The sequence below is a fragment of the Capra hircus genome, chromosome 2 (genome assembly GCF_001704415.2).
Source record: "Capra hircus breed San Clemente chromosome 2, ASM170441v1, whole genome shotgun sequence".
NCBI classification, from domain to species: Eukaryota; Metazoa; Chordata; class Mammalia; order Artiodactyla; family Bovidae; genus Capra; species Capra hircus.
In genome coordinates, this window is record NC_030809.1 from 13336724 (window position 1) to 13354492 (window position 17769).

Genomic DNA, 17769 nt, shown 5'->3' on the forward strand with positions numbered 1-17769 from the left:
TAAATATACCTATATGCCATTAATTACAAGAGCATTTACATTTATTCTAAAAACAACAGTACAGGTGGAAGACACAGCTTGTTATTAAAGCTTTAGACAATGTCTGAGGGGTATCTGAGGATTTCTTGCAGCAAACCTACGTCACTTTAGGTGTCTGAGTCTGTAAGTTGAAATGAAAGAACTGAAGTTCTCTCATCTTTGTGAAGTTTAAGCCAAAGCACACGTGCACACTCTCTTCTGAATATGCTGTTCTATACTACTCTATTTATACAAGTCAACAGGGTCAGGGGGAAAGTCGGTAAAATCAAGGGGTACGACTGCACAGTGTCAGGTCTTCCTAAAAGAATGTTTCTCCATCCTTGGTTTTTTATTTTCATTTGAATAGCATACGAGACTGACAGAGACTTTATGATTAAGGATGCCCAACCCACTCATTTTCCATACAAGGGAACTCAAGTCCAGGGACATTCTCTAAGTCAGAGAAGTTCTCCAGCTTGTCCCAAATCATACTGCTATAATCAACTGCTCATTTGGCCAGCCTAGCTGTATTAACCTCTGGAGTTGGAGAGCTCTATATTTTTACATATACATGACAAAAATGGCAGTGAAAAGGTATCTGAAAGTCAAAATTGTAACAGTCATTTTTAGGTTGATTCCTTAATCCACAGCTAGAGAATTCACAGTCAAAGAACTTAGATCATGATGAGAAAAGCTGGGAAGATAAAGACTGTGAGTGAGCCACTTTTTAAAAATCTTCACAAAAAAACAAAAAAATAAGACGTAAGAAGATTACAAATTTCTCCTGTTGAGGGACAGGTAATGTGCAGAGTTGCCACGTTTTACCCCTGTACCAAATGTTTCATCTCAATGTTTCACTCCTTTCTGGATTTATAATAGGGTTATTGATACCACGTCTGTGTAGTATATCACAGCTACAATGGTCAGTTTAAAAAAAAAATCTGTGCCTTTCTGACATTTTAGTTTAGAAGAGGAAACAGACATTAATCCAACAATCTCACTGATCCTTTCCAAAGACAATGATAACAAGAGTAGACATTATCCGCATTAACAGGAATAAGGAATCAAGGCTGACGGATCACCCATGTATCAATCCTCATGACTATGGTTTATGATGAAAAACACTAGAGTTGGTGTTCAAAGATAATTCTCTAGGAAACCATTTTTTAAATTTCTTTTTCAGAACTTTATTGCAGTCCTCCTAAAATTATCTGACACAAATTTTTTCCTCCGAACATGACACTTTCAGTGATACTATTTTGGCGATCAGAAATATTGTGCTGGATGCTAAATGAAGAAAGTGGTTCTACAAACACGTTTCTCAAGTACACTAGCATTATCTGCTTGGCTATCTAAACAATGCACTTCTGCTAACGAACTGGAGAAACATTTAATCGTGCTTCAAAAAGACCACTCACACTTCATTTTAAGGACTGGAATGAAATTGCAATTCTAAAAGTAGCTAATGAAAATCAAAATGCTGTGGAGATTCTCTAAAGGCAAAAGACAGAAAGAACAAAAGCTTACTTCAAAGAACTTCTGAATGACGTAATTTCCAAATACATCCACCATCAGCTGGTAAGCGGCCTGCAGGATTTCATTGAAGACAAGTTGGCGTTCGGCTGGTGTGGCACGCTCAAGTTTCAGCTGAATGAATCTGAAGTACAAAGTAAAAAGAGCAATCACAGCATTTTAGGAAGACTTGGAAAATATCTAAAGACTAGCTCAATTTATGTAATTTTTCAGTTCTGAAGCAATATGTATTTGTGTGCATATGCATATACGCACACACACCACTGTTACTTAAATAAATCACTTGAGCTCACTTACTTAAGAATTACTGAAAAGGAAAAAAGTTGTACTGTGAAGTATCCCCTATTTTAACCAAGCTTTTAAAGTATATTTAAGTTTCAGTATATGTCATTACAACAGGACATGTATTTCCGTGTGGGATGGACGGAGAGATGCAAAGTGGGGCAGAAAAAGAGAGAAGAAGGTGAAGGCAAGAAGCACAACATCAGGAGAACTTGGCCAGAAGTTTTCTCTTAGAAACCAGTCCCACATCAATAAACTTAAAAGCCCATGGTCCCTATTTTAGTCTTCAACACACATTCGTATGAAGTACATGTGTAGTACATATTCATTAATGGTGTGGAACAGTAGTCATCTATGCGCAGTATCTTTCTAAAGTAGCAGCTACTCAGTTCGCCTTTTTTAGCCCAGGAGACTTTATTTAAAAAACCATGTTTTTCTCTTAATCTGGACTTTAGGATTTAAATATGAAAAATCCTTGACCACTAGCAAGCTGGTAGAATTTAAAGAGGAGGCAAATTCTTTGGGAGTTGTTTTAGTGGAATCATCAGAGAGAAAGAAACAGGGAGAGAGAAGGCTGGATGATGTCATTAGAACTGCCTTTTCCTGAGGACGCAGGTCCCTTTCTGTGAAGTCCACTGGAACAGGGAGCAGTAACCAAAGCTAAATAATAGCATTTTCTAACCTCTGTGCAGACCCTTACTTCTACAGAAGAGAACAACAAAGGAAAGTGGTGGCAACATCTTATTCTTGAGCCTAAGGATCTAAATTTGCATTTAAACAGTGTCTCTTGGAGAGAAAGATTCTTAACAGTGATTAAAGTAGCAAGTATTGTACACAAGTCTTTGTGTTAGTATTTCTGTTTTTCTTGAACTGTAGACATTCTGTGAGGTTCTCATGAACAAAGGAACAGCAGGCTAATCTTTCAGAAAGGTAAAAAGGTTTGTTTCAGCATGTGATCCAGATTATTGTGGCTCAGTCGCGCAGTTGTGTCCAACTCTTTGAGACCCCATGGACTGCAGCAGCCCAGCCTTCCCTGTCCTTCATCATCTCCAAAGCTTGCTCTAACTCATGTCCATCAAGTCAGTGATGCCATCCAACCACCTTCTCTGTCGTCCCCTTCCTCTCCTGCCTTTAATCTTTCCCAGCATCAGCGTCTTTTCTAAAAACTATTTCCGTATCAGGTGGCCAATGTATTGGAACTTCAGTTTCAGCATCAGTCTTTTTAATGAATAATTCAGGATTGATTTCCTTTAGGATTGACAGGTTTGATCTCCTTGTAGTCCAAGGGAAGGACTCTCAAGGGTCTTCTCCAACACCATAGTTCAAAACCATCAATTCTTTGGCACTCAACTTTCTTTATGGTCCAACTCTCACAGACATGACTAGGAAAAATCATAGCTGTGACTATAGGGTCCTTTGTTAGGAAAGGAATGTCTCTGCTTTTTAATATGCTGTCTAGGTTTGTCATAGTTTTTCTTCCAAAGAGCAAGGGTCTTTTAATTTCATGGCTGCAGCTGCTATCTGCAATGATTTTGGAGCCTCCAAAAATAAAGCCTGTCACTGTTACCATTGTTGCCTCATCTATTTGCCATGACGTGATGGGACTGGATGCCATGATCTTCATTTTTTGAATGCTGAGTTCTAAACCAGCTTTTTCATTCTCTTCTTTCACTTTCATCAAAAGGCTCTTTAGTTCCTCTTTGCTTTCTGCCATAAGGGTGGTGTCATCCGCATATCTGAGATTGCTGACATTTCTCCCAGCAATCCTGATTCCAGCTTGTGCTTCATCCAGCCTGGCATTTTGTGTGATGTACTCTGCATCTAAGTTAAATAAGCAGGGTGACAATATACAGCCTTGACGTGCTCCTTTCCCAACTCTGAACCAGTCTGTTGTTCCATGTCCGGTTCTAACTGTTGCTTCTTAACCTGCATACAGGCTTCAAAGGAGGCAGGTAAGTTGGTCTGGTATTCCCATCTCTTTAAGAACTTTCCACAGATTACTAAATGGCTATTGTCAACCACTTTGTATTTCATGGCTCTTACAGCCTCTAAAATAAATAATAGGAAGTATATCAAAAGGTAAATTTTGTTTCATTAATTTTATAGCAATTTCCTTAGTGTGCACCTTATCTGAGGCATGGAATTTAAGGCATTAGGATTTCGGTTACCTTAAGTGCCAAAGCCAAGTCCTCACCTGGAACCATGCTGGTCTTGGGAAAACTCCATTATGTGCCCAGCAATCTCCCGCAATTGTAAATTGGGATATCGGTTATTTCGAAAATCTTCCAAAAGCCTGCTCCTGCCAGAGGGCATGACATCAGACATTCCATATCGCAAACGGGAGGAGGAAAAAAGGGTGCTGCTGGGGCTGAAGAGGCTGGAGGCACTGCTTGCGCTGCGGTACTTGGCTTCAGCGCCTGGAGCAGCAGAGATGTATCTTCCACTGCCGTTTGTGAGTCCTCCTGTTGGTTACAGAACAGGAGAACTCAAGACTCATTCTTAAGGAACTTTGTTCAAGAGAAGAAAAAGCATCCCATACATGAAATCTTGTATCACCTCTGATTTCTTTTCAATCTGTTGCTTTTGTGTTAAGACTCAATTCTATTAGTGCCATGATTTTTATAAGGCCAGCTCACCAAGTTGGAAGAAACTTTTGCACAAAAATTGAGTGGAGAGTGCTATTAAACACTGATAGGAGACTGCTAGCAATAACGGAGCAAGGGTTAGTGAGTCCCTTCATAATAAGTGAAATGAGGAGGAACATTCCTGCTGTGTGAACCAGGATCAGAAAAGACAAACTGCACAGAGACGAGAGAGGTTTTCCATTCTCATCTCTGTGGAGATTCCTGCCATCAGTGAATAATCCCCACTCCCATCTGAAACCCTTTCTTAAAAAAAGAAAAATGGGGTACCCAGGTTAGTCTGTTTTATATAGTGGGTCCCCCAAAAAAAGTTTTGAAGGCATGATTTTGCCAGTAAATAAAAGTATGAAAATCACTAAGGCAATGCAGGCCAACAATTAGACATAAGGGATAGGAAAAAAAAAAAGGATATATACTTGAAATGGAAGGCTTTCAAGTTCTTCATCAGGAATGGACAGCATCTAACTCCTACTGGAACAGAGCCTGAAGTAATTACAGTAGCAACAACTTTCAGGCCACTAATACTGCCATCTTGACTGCTGACAAAGAAATAATCACTGTGAATCCCCAGACAGAAAAAATAGAGGAAAAACTGAAAAACCTATCAAAAGGTAAAACAGAATTTTAAAAATTATGAGTATCTATTTTCTTTGTTTTTTTTTTTTTTTTAACGATACTGGTGTTTTTTTTTTTAACTTTAGATTGTACTATAAAAAGGATGTGAAGCCTTTTTTTTTGGTTCTTCCCCCATTCCTACATTGCAAAGTAGGTAAGAAATACCATTTAAACCACAAAGAGAGCAGATGAATAACAATCCAGGAACCATGAGAGAAGTCACCCAACATGAACTGCCTGTTAACTACAGAGTTTTTATGACAGTCTGGTCTGGAGTTCAGTGGTAGCTACAAAAGAACACTCAGCTTGGATTTCTCCACAGAATTCTACGGTCCAGTTTCAAAGGTGTGGGTCTCAATGAAAACTGTGGAACCAAAAGGAAATGGCTCACATTGTTAAGTAATTAAATAAAAACTACTTACTGAGCATTTGTCCTATGTCAGCCTCTATGCTAGCAATATTTCATATCCACTTTCTATCAAATTCTTACTGGCATTACGGAAAAGGGAGTTTTAAAAATCCCGTACAAGTAACAGAAAATTAAGGCCCAAAGATATGAAATGCCTCTCCAAAGATACAAAACTCAAATTCACCATGGCCAGAATTTATCACAGAATTCTTAACTCCAGAGTTACAGCTTCGCAACCAACCACACAATACTCCTTTTCAGATAGTTATACAGTTTTCGTTTTCTAAAGGACATTGTTATTCTTGTCAAAATTTCACAATATTTCTTAATCCAAAAGGAAAACATTTCTTTCAGCAAAGGAAGACAGGAGGCTTGTAAGAAAAAAGAACAGTAGACATATGGCTGCTTTTTATTCCATTTCAAAAATAATTCTTTTTTCCCCTAGTCTGAGAAAGGAGACAAACAGGCAAAAAGGAAGTAATAAGACAGGTCAGCAGTACTGAAGAGTGTGATAATACCAAGTAAGGTGGTGAAGAAGGAGGCATGGCATGAATACACAAGGTTTTGAAACAACTCAAAGGTATTTTACAAACCTGGTCACTAACAAAGGCACTCAGTGAAAAGTAACAAATCAACAAAAAAAAACAACCAAACTCCTAAAAGGCATGAGAAACATCCAAATTAACATGGAAGGAAGCCAGATCCTTGGTTTCAAGGCTGAATTGCGGGAACCAACTCTGAGCACAGCCCTATTTCTCTACTTCAGTTACACAAGCCAGCAAATGCACTTATTGTTTAAGCCATTATCAGCTGGATTTTCTGCTACTGTGGCTAAGAGCATATTGACTAATCCATAACATAAAGGGTTGGAGTGAATAATGGGCAGATTTACACATCTGCCCTGAAGTTTTGATTTTTGGCTCTGGTATCCTTGGATGCCAGACAGGATACACAAGCACACACACAGCTGTTATTATTGAGAAGGGAAGTATACAAATCTGAAAAAAAAAGTTTCTGTAGGTGCTATATTATAAATGGCAAATCAACAGTTAATAGGAATATTCTGCTCAGGCCAAATAATTTTCTTTAAACATTAAGCCAATGGTTAAAATTTCTGCTTAAAAAATGTGGTTTCCTGTTGTTTTTGAAAAGGTATCCGGCAAAGAGTAGACCATCATTACTTGTTGACTGCAGTTTCTTTATAGATACATAAAGGTATTTTTCTAGTTCACTACGGTTTACACACCTACATGCACTTATGCCCAAACTTTCATCCCTTGGAGGTGGCCTCTGAGAGTGTTTAACACCTGTTTTAAAAAGAACATTTCATTCAGGCCCTCTAAGGGAGCCTCCTAACAATTCCACAAAGTTTTCAGTAATATTTTGATGGTGGTGGATTTCATAGAGCTGTGTCCTATGACACTTCCACAGAGATCAACAGCTTAAATGTTTTGTGTATATGTAGGTTTCCTGCTTCACATGTAAGGAATGCGGAAGTCACCACTTCACCCTAACAACAAGCAAAAAACTAAACAGTCTGAAAAATCAAAAATTATTCTTGGATCCATAAAAGAGATGAAAATAGAGAAAACCACTGCTACCAAGATCAGAAAGACAGACATACAGGTCATCACGGCTACCCTGACCACGGACTCAAACAGACACACTGCCCAAACCAGTACCAGACTAGGAAATCCTGAACTGTAAACACCAAACTATCAAGTGTTGAAATACGCAACTCTAGCCTACCCAAACTATCCTGTCTCAACAAAGGGAGAAGGAAAAATACTAAGAAACATTTGTGAAGTTGATGGTCCAGAGATACAGGCTCACTAACACAGTGAGACCTAATTGTAAGTCTACAGAACACTCTCCCTTCCCTCACACTTCACCATCACATTACTAAAAACCTACTTATGGCATTTCCTTTCGCTTGATATATCAGGCATGGCTATCAAGGCATAGCAAAAGGCAAAAAAAAAAAAAAAAAATCTGAAGAGTAAGGGCACACATCAGAAACATATATAACAGGGATACCGAAATTTTCAGAATGGGAATTTAAAACAATTACGATTAATATGCTAAGGGCCCTAAAATATACAGCATGCAGGAAGAGATGGGCAATGTAAGCAGAGAGATGGAAATCCTGAGAAAGAACCAAAAAGAAATGCTAGAGATAAAAAGTATTGTAACCGAAATGAAGAACACCTTTGATGGGTTTATTACCAAACTGACTACAGATGAAGAAAGAATCTCTAAGCCAGAGGATCTATCAATAGAGTTGTCAAAATGGACAGAATATCCAAGGATTGTGGGGAAACTATAAAAACTGGAACATACACACAGTGAGGATATCAGAAGGAGAAGAAAGAGAGAAAGGAACAGAGGGAATATCTGAATCAATAATGACTAAGGATTATCTAAATCAATGTCAGACACCAAACTGCAGATCCAGGAAGCACAGGGAACACCAAGCAGGAAAAGAAAGCAAAACATTATACCTCCCAACTATCATCTTCAAATGACATAAAATCAAAGAAAAAATACTGAAAGAAGCCACAAGAAGAAAAAAGTCTTACTTACAGAGAAGCAAAGGAAAGAATTACATCTGACTTCTCCTCAAAAAGCATGCAAGCAAGAAGAGAGAAGAGCATAAGTTTTGAATGAAAGAAACCCACCAACCTAGAATTCCGTATCCTGCAAAATTATCCTTCACAAGTGAAGGAGAAATAAAGACTTTCTCAGCACACAAAAATTGATGGAATTTGTTGCCAACAGATGTGCCTTGCAAAAAATGTCAAAAGCATTCTTCAGAAAGAAGTATAAATAACACAGGCCACAAACTGATCCATATAAAGAAAGGAAGAACCTCAAAAAAAGAATAAGTAAAAGAAAAATTTCTCTTATTCTTAACTGATCTGAGAGACAATAGTTTGCTCCAATAACAGCAACAATGTATTCAATTATGCATGCTTATGTCTACATCATATACATACATATACACACATATGCTTTTTATACAGCTGAAATGAATGACAGTAATTACACAAGGGATAGCAGATAAAGGTTAAGATTATTCTGTGATTATAAAGTCAGTCCTTTTATGGCCATATTTGAAAGTGGACCTTAGTTAACTGTAAATGTATAATGATCCTAGTCAAACCACTGAAAAAGTTGGGGAAAAAAAAAAAAAAGAAGAAGTAGTCTAACTGACAGGCTAAGAAAGGAAATAAAATGGAATCATAAAAAATGCTCAATTAAAACCACAAGAGGCAGGGACTTCCTGGTGGTCCAGTGGCTAAGATTCCACACTCCCAATGCAGGGTGCTTGGGTTCGACCCCTAGTCAGGGAACCAGATCCCACATGCCACAACTAAAGATTCCATGCAGCCAAATAAATAATTTCTTTTCAAAAACCCACAAATGGCAGAAAAAGAATGAAAGACAAACATAGAAACAAAAAATAGAAAACAACAAATATAGTAAACATTAATCCAACTATATCAATAATCACTTTGTCAATGGTCTAAATGTACCAAATAAAGAGACCGTCAGAGTGGGTCAAAAAATGCAATTCAACATATGCTGTCTACAAGAAACTAACTTTAAAAATACACACATACAGATTAAAAGTACCATGCTAAATTAAGAAGTGCTTCAGTTACTTTATCCAAAGGGTTTTCTAGTATGCCAGCCATCCAGGATCCCATCCTCTTGCTATGTGGAATGTTTTCATTCATCTGGTTTTGTTTTCTGTACTCAGAGATTTAGTAGATGACTAAGGGGCAAAACCCTGCTTTCTTTGCCTTTTACAGAAAACTTCCCAAGGCGCTCAACATCTGGTTCTGAATTTAACACAGGCAGAGGCAGTGCTGCTCACAAAAATGTTTATAAAGTAGTTTTCCTCAAACCACTCCTTAATACCATAACCAAGCAACCCTTCATGAAAGTAAGCCTAAGAATAATTGTCTTTAGTGCACAATGCTGAATCCAAACTATGTTAACTTTCACTCGGTTAGTTTTACAGATGACAAGTCACTTCAGAGAACTAGGTAATCAATCACAAAATGCTACATTTCCATTTAGAACAAGAGGCACACATGACTAGTAAACAATCTGAGATTACTACAGGTTCAGTTCCGTTAAGTTCAGTCGCTCAGTCGTGTCCAACTCTTTGTGACCCCATGAATCGCAGCACACCAGGCCTCCCTGTCCATCACCAACTCCCAGAATTCACCCACTCATGTCCATCAAGTCGGTGATGCCATCCAGCCATCTCATCCTCTGTCATCCCCTTCTCCTCCTGCCCCCAATCTCTCCCAGCATCAGGGTCTTTTCCAATGAGTCAACACTTCTCATGAGGTGGCCAAAGTATTGGAGTTTCAGCTTCAGCATTATTCCCTCCAAAGAACAACCAGGACTGATCTCCTCTAGGATGGACTGGTTGGATCTCCTTGCAGTCCAAGGGACTCTCAAGAGTCTTCTTCAACACCATTACTACAGGTTACTGAACAATAAATTGGAAACATCAACTGCAATTCAGGCAGGGCCAGGGAAAATTATTTTGTTTGATCTTTGTTTTTCTTAAAGGATTAGGAATTCTACCATGATAATAAAACTAAATGCTTGCAAGCAACGGACAATCCAGAATAAAACTAGAATTCTATTCACAATAGCATTAAAAAAATAAAATATACTAGATCTAGTTTAACAAAAAGCATGTAAAGACCTGCACACTAAAAATTTCAAAACTTGGGAAAAACTGCACGCAAAAAGATGAACAATCACCTACCTTGTGCAATACACAAAATTAACTCAAAATGGACCAAAGACTTTAAGAGCTAAAAAAAACAAAAATTTTAGAACAAAACATACGAGAACCTCTTTAAGACCCTGAGTTAGGCAAAGATTTCTATACCATAAAGCATGATAAACTGGACCTCATCAAAATTAAAACTATTTTTAAAAAATTTAAAGTTACTACACTTCAAAAACAACCATTTAAACATAAAAAGACAAGCAAAAGATCAGAAACTATGTATATGCAAAACACATGTACATAAAGTCTGATCAAGGACTTGATTCCAGAATCCAGGGCTTCTCAGATGGTGCAGTGGTGAAGAGTCTGCCTGCCAATGCAGGAGACCTAAGAGATGTGTGTTCAGCCCCTGGGTTGGAGAGACCCCCTGAAGCAGGGCAAGGCAACCCACTCCAGTATTCTTGCCTGGAAAACCCCATGGACAGAAGACCTGGTGGGTCCACAGTGTCACAAAGAGCTGGGCACGACTGAAGCAACTTATTAGCACACATCCAGAATATACAAAGAACCCTTACAATTCCACGGAATAAGACAAACAATGCACACCCAACACTGGGCCCAAAAAATGAGTGGCCATTTCACCAAAGATCCACGAATGGTAAGATGCTATGCATTACTGTCATTAGGGAAATGCAAATTAAAACCACAATGACATAACTATTTCATGCCCACTAGAATAGTGATGTTATGTAAGAAAAATAAGAACAAATGTTGGCAAGGATGTAGAGAAATTGGAATCCTCATACACTGCTGGTGGGAATGTAAATGATGAAACTGGAAAAGTTTGAATTTCTCCCAAGTTTAATATAAAACTTTTACATTCAGCAATTCTACTTCTAGAGAAGTGAAAACATGTTTCTATAGGAAAACATATAATAGCCAAAAACTGTAAACAACAAACACCCTTCAATTGTGAAAAGTTAGACAAAAATGTAGCATTATCCAGAAAACAGGATAATTTAGCCAAAAAAGGGGGGGGGGGGGATAAACTACTGACACATACTATATCATGAATAAAATCTCAAAAACCTCTGAAGAAGAAAAAAAAAAAAAGAAGCCAAGCAAAAGGTCACATACTGTATGGTTCCATTTATATCAAATGTTCAGAAAAGACAAATTTAAAAACAGGAAGTAGGACACTCCCTGGCAGTCCAGTGGTTAGGGCTCTGCACTTTCACTGCAGAGGGCACTGGGTTCCATTCCGGGTAGGGTAACTAAGAATCCCTAAGGCTTGAAGCACACACATATCCACCCCCACATGCAAAAAAAGAACACAAACAGAAAGTACATCAGTGTCTGACTGGAGCTAAGGGTGTGAATGGGCTTCCCTGCTGGCTCAGCAGTATACAATCCACCTGCAATGCAGGAGTCATGGGAGACGAGAGTTGGATCCTTAGGTCGGGAAAATCACCTGGAAGAGGCTCGGCAACCCACTCCAGTATTCTTGCCTAGAGAATCTCATGAACAGAGGAGGCTGGTGGGCTAAAATAGGGTCACGAAGAGTAAGACATGACTGAAGTGACTTAGCGCACGCACATATTCAAGGATGTGAATGGGGATTAACATAAATGACTAAGAAAAATCTTACAGAAGGGATGAAAATATTACCAACTTGATTTATGCTAAAGATTGCATAATATAGAAAGTTACTAAAAATAATTGAATTGTATGCTTGAAAGGAGTGGATTTCAAAATATGCAATATACAACTCAATAAAGCTGTTTTTCTGGGACTACCCTGGTGGTACAGTGGCTAAGACTCCACGATTCCAATTGCAGGGGACGTCAGGGAACTAGATCCTACGTGCAGCAATTAAAGAATCCCCATGCCACATCAAAGATAGGAGATCCTGCGTGCCACAACTAAAATCCAGGAACAGCCAAACAAATTAACAGATTTTTTTTAAATAAATTGTTTTTAAAAGTAGAAATCTGATCTTTAAAACAGGTGTGGAAAAAAACAATGAAGAATCTATAGTAGGTACTCAACACATGAATGCTGAATAAATAAGGAGGAATATAATTATTACAGGCAGTGATGTTTTTTCAGAGTATCCTAACACATGTCTGTCTACTGGGAGGAAGTGTGAAAATATACGATAACACTGAGAGGAGAGCCACACTGGGATAACAGAGATACAAGCTGGAGCGTGCATTCAAACACTTATAGCTATGGGGTATCACAAAAGTCATTAAATCATGCTGAGTTTAAGTTTCCCTGTAGAGAGGCATCTGAGTACTTAACACAATGAATGAATGCTTACTTACTATGGTTGTTAGTGACCTGAGAACTGGTAGTTGGTGGCAGCAGTATAGTATTAATAGTAAAAACTACATTAGGAATGGCCCAATATATATTTGGTAAAAAAAAATGTTACATTTCCTTGGTGACAGATGGTAAACAGACTTCTTGTGGTGATCATTTTGTAGTGGTTAAAACTAAAGCATACAAGAACCTTTTTCTCAAGGAAATAGACTGAGGTGAGGCAAAGCACCACCAATCAAGTCACAAAATTCCTCAAGAGTGGCATGTATCATTAAACACTGCACATGCAACAAAGGCAGTCCAATGGAAATGCATACATCTAAAACGCTTATACAAAGTAAAATATTTTTAAAGGGAAGGTATGTCAAAAATAAAACTAGGCAGACAGCAAGAGTCATTAAAATAAGAAATAACTCACAGCAACAGTTCGTTCCTTCTTCACAGGGAAATCATAAATTAAGGAGAAGGATGTATTTTATTAAATTGCTGATATATTGGAAAGAGGAAAGGCACCACGCATGCAAGTAATGTTTCCAGCTCCATTTTCAAACACCTAGAGCCATAGCATTTAGTTCAGAGGCTGATACAGTCCACAGGACAAATCTGGCCTGCCACCTATTTTTGTAAATGAAGTTTTATTGAAAGATAGCTGCACATTTATTTACATTTTGTCTGTGGCTACTTCTGTGCTTCTGTACCAGAGTTGAATATTGACTACGAGACTGACTGACAAGCCTAAGATATCTACTATCTGGCTGTTTACAAAAAAAACTTTTTGTAGATTTCATTTGTTTACTGTTAAGTATATGCTGATACAGTTTAAATGTTTAAACCAAGGAATTAAAGGATAAGAGTTCTGACCCTGATAATGCACTGGTTTAAAAGATATTCTGGGCACATTACATGATAGGATATACCCTGATGCTGCTTTGGAGTCTGTTCAGATATGAGAAGACCTAAGCAAGATTTAATTCCGTTTCCTCACATCTGTATCATAGGCATAATACCATATCTTCCAGAATGGAATGTACAGCACCCAAAACTGTTAATAGTAGCTGGTAATAACTATTCAATAAATGTTAATGCCTTTCATCTACATACTAAGCTGGGGCTTTCATCTCCTCCTTGTAAGTTTACATTAACCCTCATTCTTTAAAGCCAGGCCTCCTGTCACAGAGAGACACTGTTGTGCAATGTACCCTATTCCTTATTTATCTAATATGGACCTGGCAATCTGTAACATCCCTAAAACTTTTCTAAAGTGATGTCCATATATAACATGAGACAGTTTCATAACTATAGTTCTTATCATGTAAAACCTCAAGATATACACACACACTCTCATATGTCTATGTAGAGACATACATAGTTTTGCCTTAGAACTCATTTCTGAAACTCAGAGAGCACTCTTAGTTCTAGAATAATAACTATATTATCCTATCCCCTTTAAGACTTTTGATTTTTATAATCATTTTTCAGTCTTTGTCTTTCCAAATAAAAAAGGACTGATCGTTTTTAATCAGTCCTCATTTCTGAGTTCATAATCTTTCTGGTCAAAAACAAAGAAAGAAAAAAAGAAACAAACAAACAAAAAGATCCATGTAAACTATGGACTTTGGATGATAATGATATGCCAATGTAGGTCCATCAACTGTAACAAAGGTACCACTCTGGTGGGGGACAGTGATAATAGGAGAAGCTATAAATGTGCAGGTCAGAGAGTACAAGGGAAATCTCTATGTTCTCCCCTCAATTTTATTATGAGCCTAAAACTGCTCTAAAAAATATAAGCTTTAACTTGAAACAATAATAAATAGAAGATTTAAAAATCAGAATCCTCTAGCAAAATGGTATTTCCCAGGACAGTCCTGATTCAGGCTTGTCATCACAGATGATTATTAACAACACCCCCATTAGCTCCCCTGAGTGTCCTGGATTGCAGCATGAATTATATGGTCACCACACTTCTATGCCTCAACTTTCTCCATCTAAAAAATAACTCAGCACTTCAAAATACAAACTTAATACAAAACTAGAGGAAGGGAGTGTGTGTACCATCTTCCATCTTGAAAGATTTAAAACTTTGCCACCCAAATTGTTAAAATAAGTTTCTTTTCATTCTTAAAGCTGGCTGCTTAGCAGCCTCTTTTCCCTCGTCATTTTCCAGGATCCAGATGGTAACATTTTTTTAAACCCCATACACAAAGTAAGCTAAACATATAATTGGGAAGGATCTATACTCATTAGCATCCTGTGTAGTTTAAGAATGTATATAGAAATATTTTTTAAAGAATCTGATGAAATTTTTAAAACAAAATGCTTTATGTGAGAAAGTAAGATATTAAACATATACACGGGGAAGGGAAGGGAATCTGAAAAACAAGGCTAAATATTAACTGTGGTGCTATTTCAGTAGTGTTACTAAGTTAATACACTCTTTGTCTCTATTTTCCAGCTTAAAGGAATCTGTACTGTTTACACTGAAAGATTCTCACATGCAGCCAAAGAACAGCCAGAGATGTTCATACTAAAGCTGAAGTGGATATACACGGGATGCACCCAAACTGGGATAAATTCCACACTGCTGTGCTGCCTAGGTACAGCCTAAATAACATGAGGCACTTTAGGAAGGCACAGAACACCCAGGACACCTCTAGGATGAAGGGATTGTCCTTTGCTTACGCAAAGTACTTCTAATGTCATCAGTGGCAAGAGATTTCTAGAGTTCAAGGTGGTGCAGAGTAATGGTTCTTACCCAGGTTTAAGCTTGAAGAGGATCCATGTGAAGAGAGGGAAGGAGGTGGTGTCTGTGAATGTCCTGGTCCCTGACTAGGGAGAGGCATGCCCACGGGTCCAGGAGAGGAGGAAAAGCTAAGGCCGTTATAAAAACTGTGTCCAATGGGGGTCAAGCTGCTCGATGTCCTCTTATAAAGGTCACTGCTGCCAGTCAGGGAGTCACGGCGGGAGCCACTGCCAGTGTTGGAGTTTGCAACTAAAATGGAATTAAAACAATGCAGATAAGAACAGGCCTGTTCTTCGAAGAACAAGCCCAGTGACCTGTTCCTAACACTTTGATCCAGACTCCTTACCACCGCAATTTGTCAGCAGAGACAGCCTAACTGTTCATGTGGCAGTTCTAGGGGCAGGTAGAGTAATAAAGAGGACATGGCTCTGTTAACATGAAACGTTTTTTTCAAACCATCACACGTATGTTAAAGTCTCCTTCCTTTTGTGTCTCATATTATGGGGTAGGGGTGGGTTAAAATCCTCTGATGGCCACACAAGTTATGGGAAAGGTGAAAGAAAATGGGCTAGAAAGAATGCCTTTCATCAACCCAAAGGTTCTGGTAGAAAAATGGAGTAGAAAAAAGATTTGTGAAGGGGGTATTGCCCCACTACACAAGACTTACATGAAAAAGCCTGCTTTCTCAAAGGGTTCAATCAACAGATATTACTAGCCCCCAATTCCAATTTAAGATACTGTCTCTCAAATAAACCCCTCTGTTTTGATCACATTGTCTTACAAACACTGCAATTATTCCAGCACTTTCCTTATTACTTTCCCGCTTTTTTCCTCCCATTAAAACATTTAAAATATCTTAAGTCTTTTTTCCTTCCTCCCACTTTTCCATAATATCCACCTTAATTCTTCTCAAGACTAGAGAAAACTCATGACTCTTTAAGGCCTGCAGGTTGTGGAGTATACCACCCTAAGATTTTTGGTAAGTCCTCCTCCCTCAGTTTTTCATATCCACATTTGTATACTTCCCTCCACATTCTCCCCAATGCCTGCAGAAATCTCCCCCAGATTTTCTAATCCTTAAAAAAAAATGGACTCTTAGAATATAAATAAGTAGCAATGTGTGTGTAAACCTGAAATAGGCCCCAAATGTATAACTTGATTTGAACAGTCCATTATCTCAAAGACGTGTGGAACAGCTGGGTTCCCACGGGACTCAGTCCAGATCTGCCTGTGGTATTTGTCCAGGGTTCCATGCACTGTCAGTAACTCCATAAAGATTGTAAAAAATAATTAAAATTTAGTTTCAGCACATCAGTGTGATTTCTACCTGCTGTTCCAAACCCTCCAAGGGCTGATCCCAGGGTGGCGCCGAGAGAACTGCTACTTCCAAATCCCAAGGATGTGTTGGCAGGCTGGGCGGAGCCCTGGGAGAAGAGGGAGCTGCTCTGTGAATTGCTGCTCAGAGAGTTGTTGCCGTAGAAAGAGCTAGATGCCAGGTTGTTACTGGGCTGCTGCTGGGGCTGGGGCTGGGGCTGCTGAGTTCCTAAAGGGCGAAATGGTCCATTTGTTGTTCCAGCAAGACCACCGGCTGCTCCATTTGCTGAAGCTGCGGCCGCTGCAACAGCTATGTAGAAGAAAGCAAACCATATGGCTATGAAAGAGACTGGCCACATTTCCAAACTGCATTGTTATCCTTTTGAAAACCTTTTAATGTTGCCATATCTTTTCAAAGCAGACACAAATCTTGTAAAGAACTATACAAATCTGTCTTTGATCCCTTCACCTGAAGCTTCTATTAATATTTTTCTACTTCTACTCTCAATTCAAACTCAAAATACCACTGGAGCCAAGTTCACTATGTGGGCAGATTATAAAAAGTCTATAATTTAAGATAGATCACTATGTGGGCAGATTATAAAGAGCCTATAATTTAAGATAGATACGGGTATCAAAAGTACTCATTTCAAATACAACTACTTCCTAAAGCTTCAAGTTCTACAATTACCTACATTAAGGACATTTTCTCTAGAATCGCATACTGAAGCCCTGCAATTCTTAGGACACTTAAGCGTATTTCTCTCCCCTAGATATCCCCACTGTTGTTCCCAAATTTATAATGTATATAATAATACAATATATATATATGACATACATAAAGACTTAAAAATCTATTGCTGCCCTCCCCCGCCATAGCAAGAAACAAAAACAAAACAAATACCAAATTGTCTTAAAATAACGATATGAGTTTCTGTGAAATTAGCCTTGGACTTCTGCCAACAGTGCCATTTTGTGTAAGTAATCCAACTTGCTATGCTCACAGTAGAGCAGGTCCTTGCTGCTAACCAGCTGGTACACACTGTCAACAGAATCAGAATCTATCAAGGTCATCTGCCACTTTTGACTCTTTCTCTTTGAAAAATTACAGGATAGAATTCTTACTCTG

The 17769-nt window shown here is 38.4% G+C and overlaps 1 protein-coding gene across 13 annotated transcripts in view; it reads right to left on the reverse strand.

Annotated features, from left to right (window-relative positions):
- Positions 1 to 17769, reverse strand: part of PUM1 (pumilio RNA binding family member 1) — a 123230-nt gene that overhangs the window by 17368 nt on the left and 88093 nt on the right. For 10 of the 13 annotated variants that reach the window (XM_018057310.1, XM_018057274.1, XM_013973701.2 and 7 more), the window contains 4 exons: positions 16654 to 16950; positions 15339 to 15575; positions 4028 to 4295; positions 1546 to 1675 (listed from right to left, as the gene is read on the reverse strand). In XM_018057310.1, coding sequence (XP_017912799.1) covers positions 1546 to 1675; positions 4028 to 4295; positions 15339 to 15575; positions 16654 to 16950 — 932 coding nt within the window. The remainder of the gene's footprint in view (positions 1 to 1545; positions 1676 to 4027; positions 4296 to 15338; positions 15576 to 16653; positions 16951 to 17769) is intronic. The other 3 variants (XM_013973724.2, XM_013973718.2, XM_005676742.2) reach the window with 2 other exon arrangements.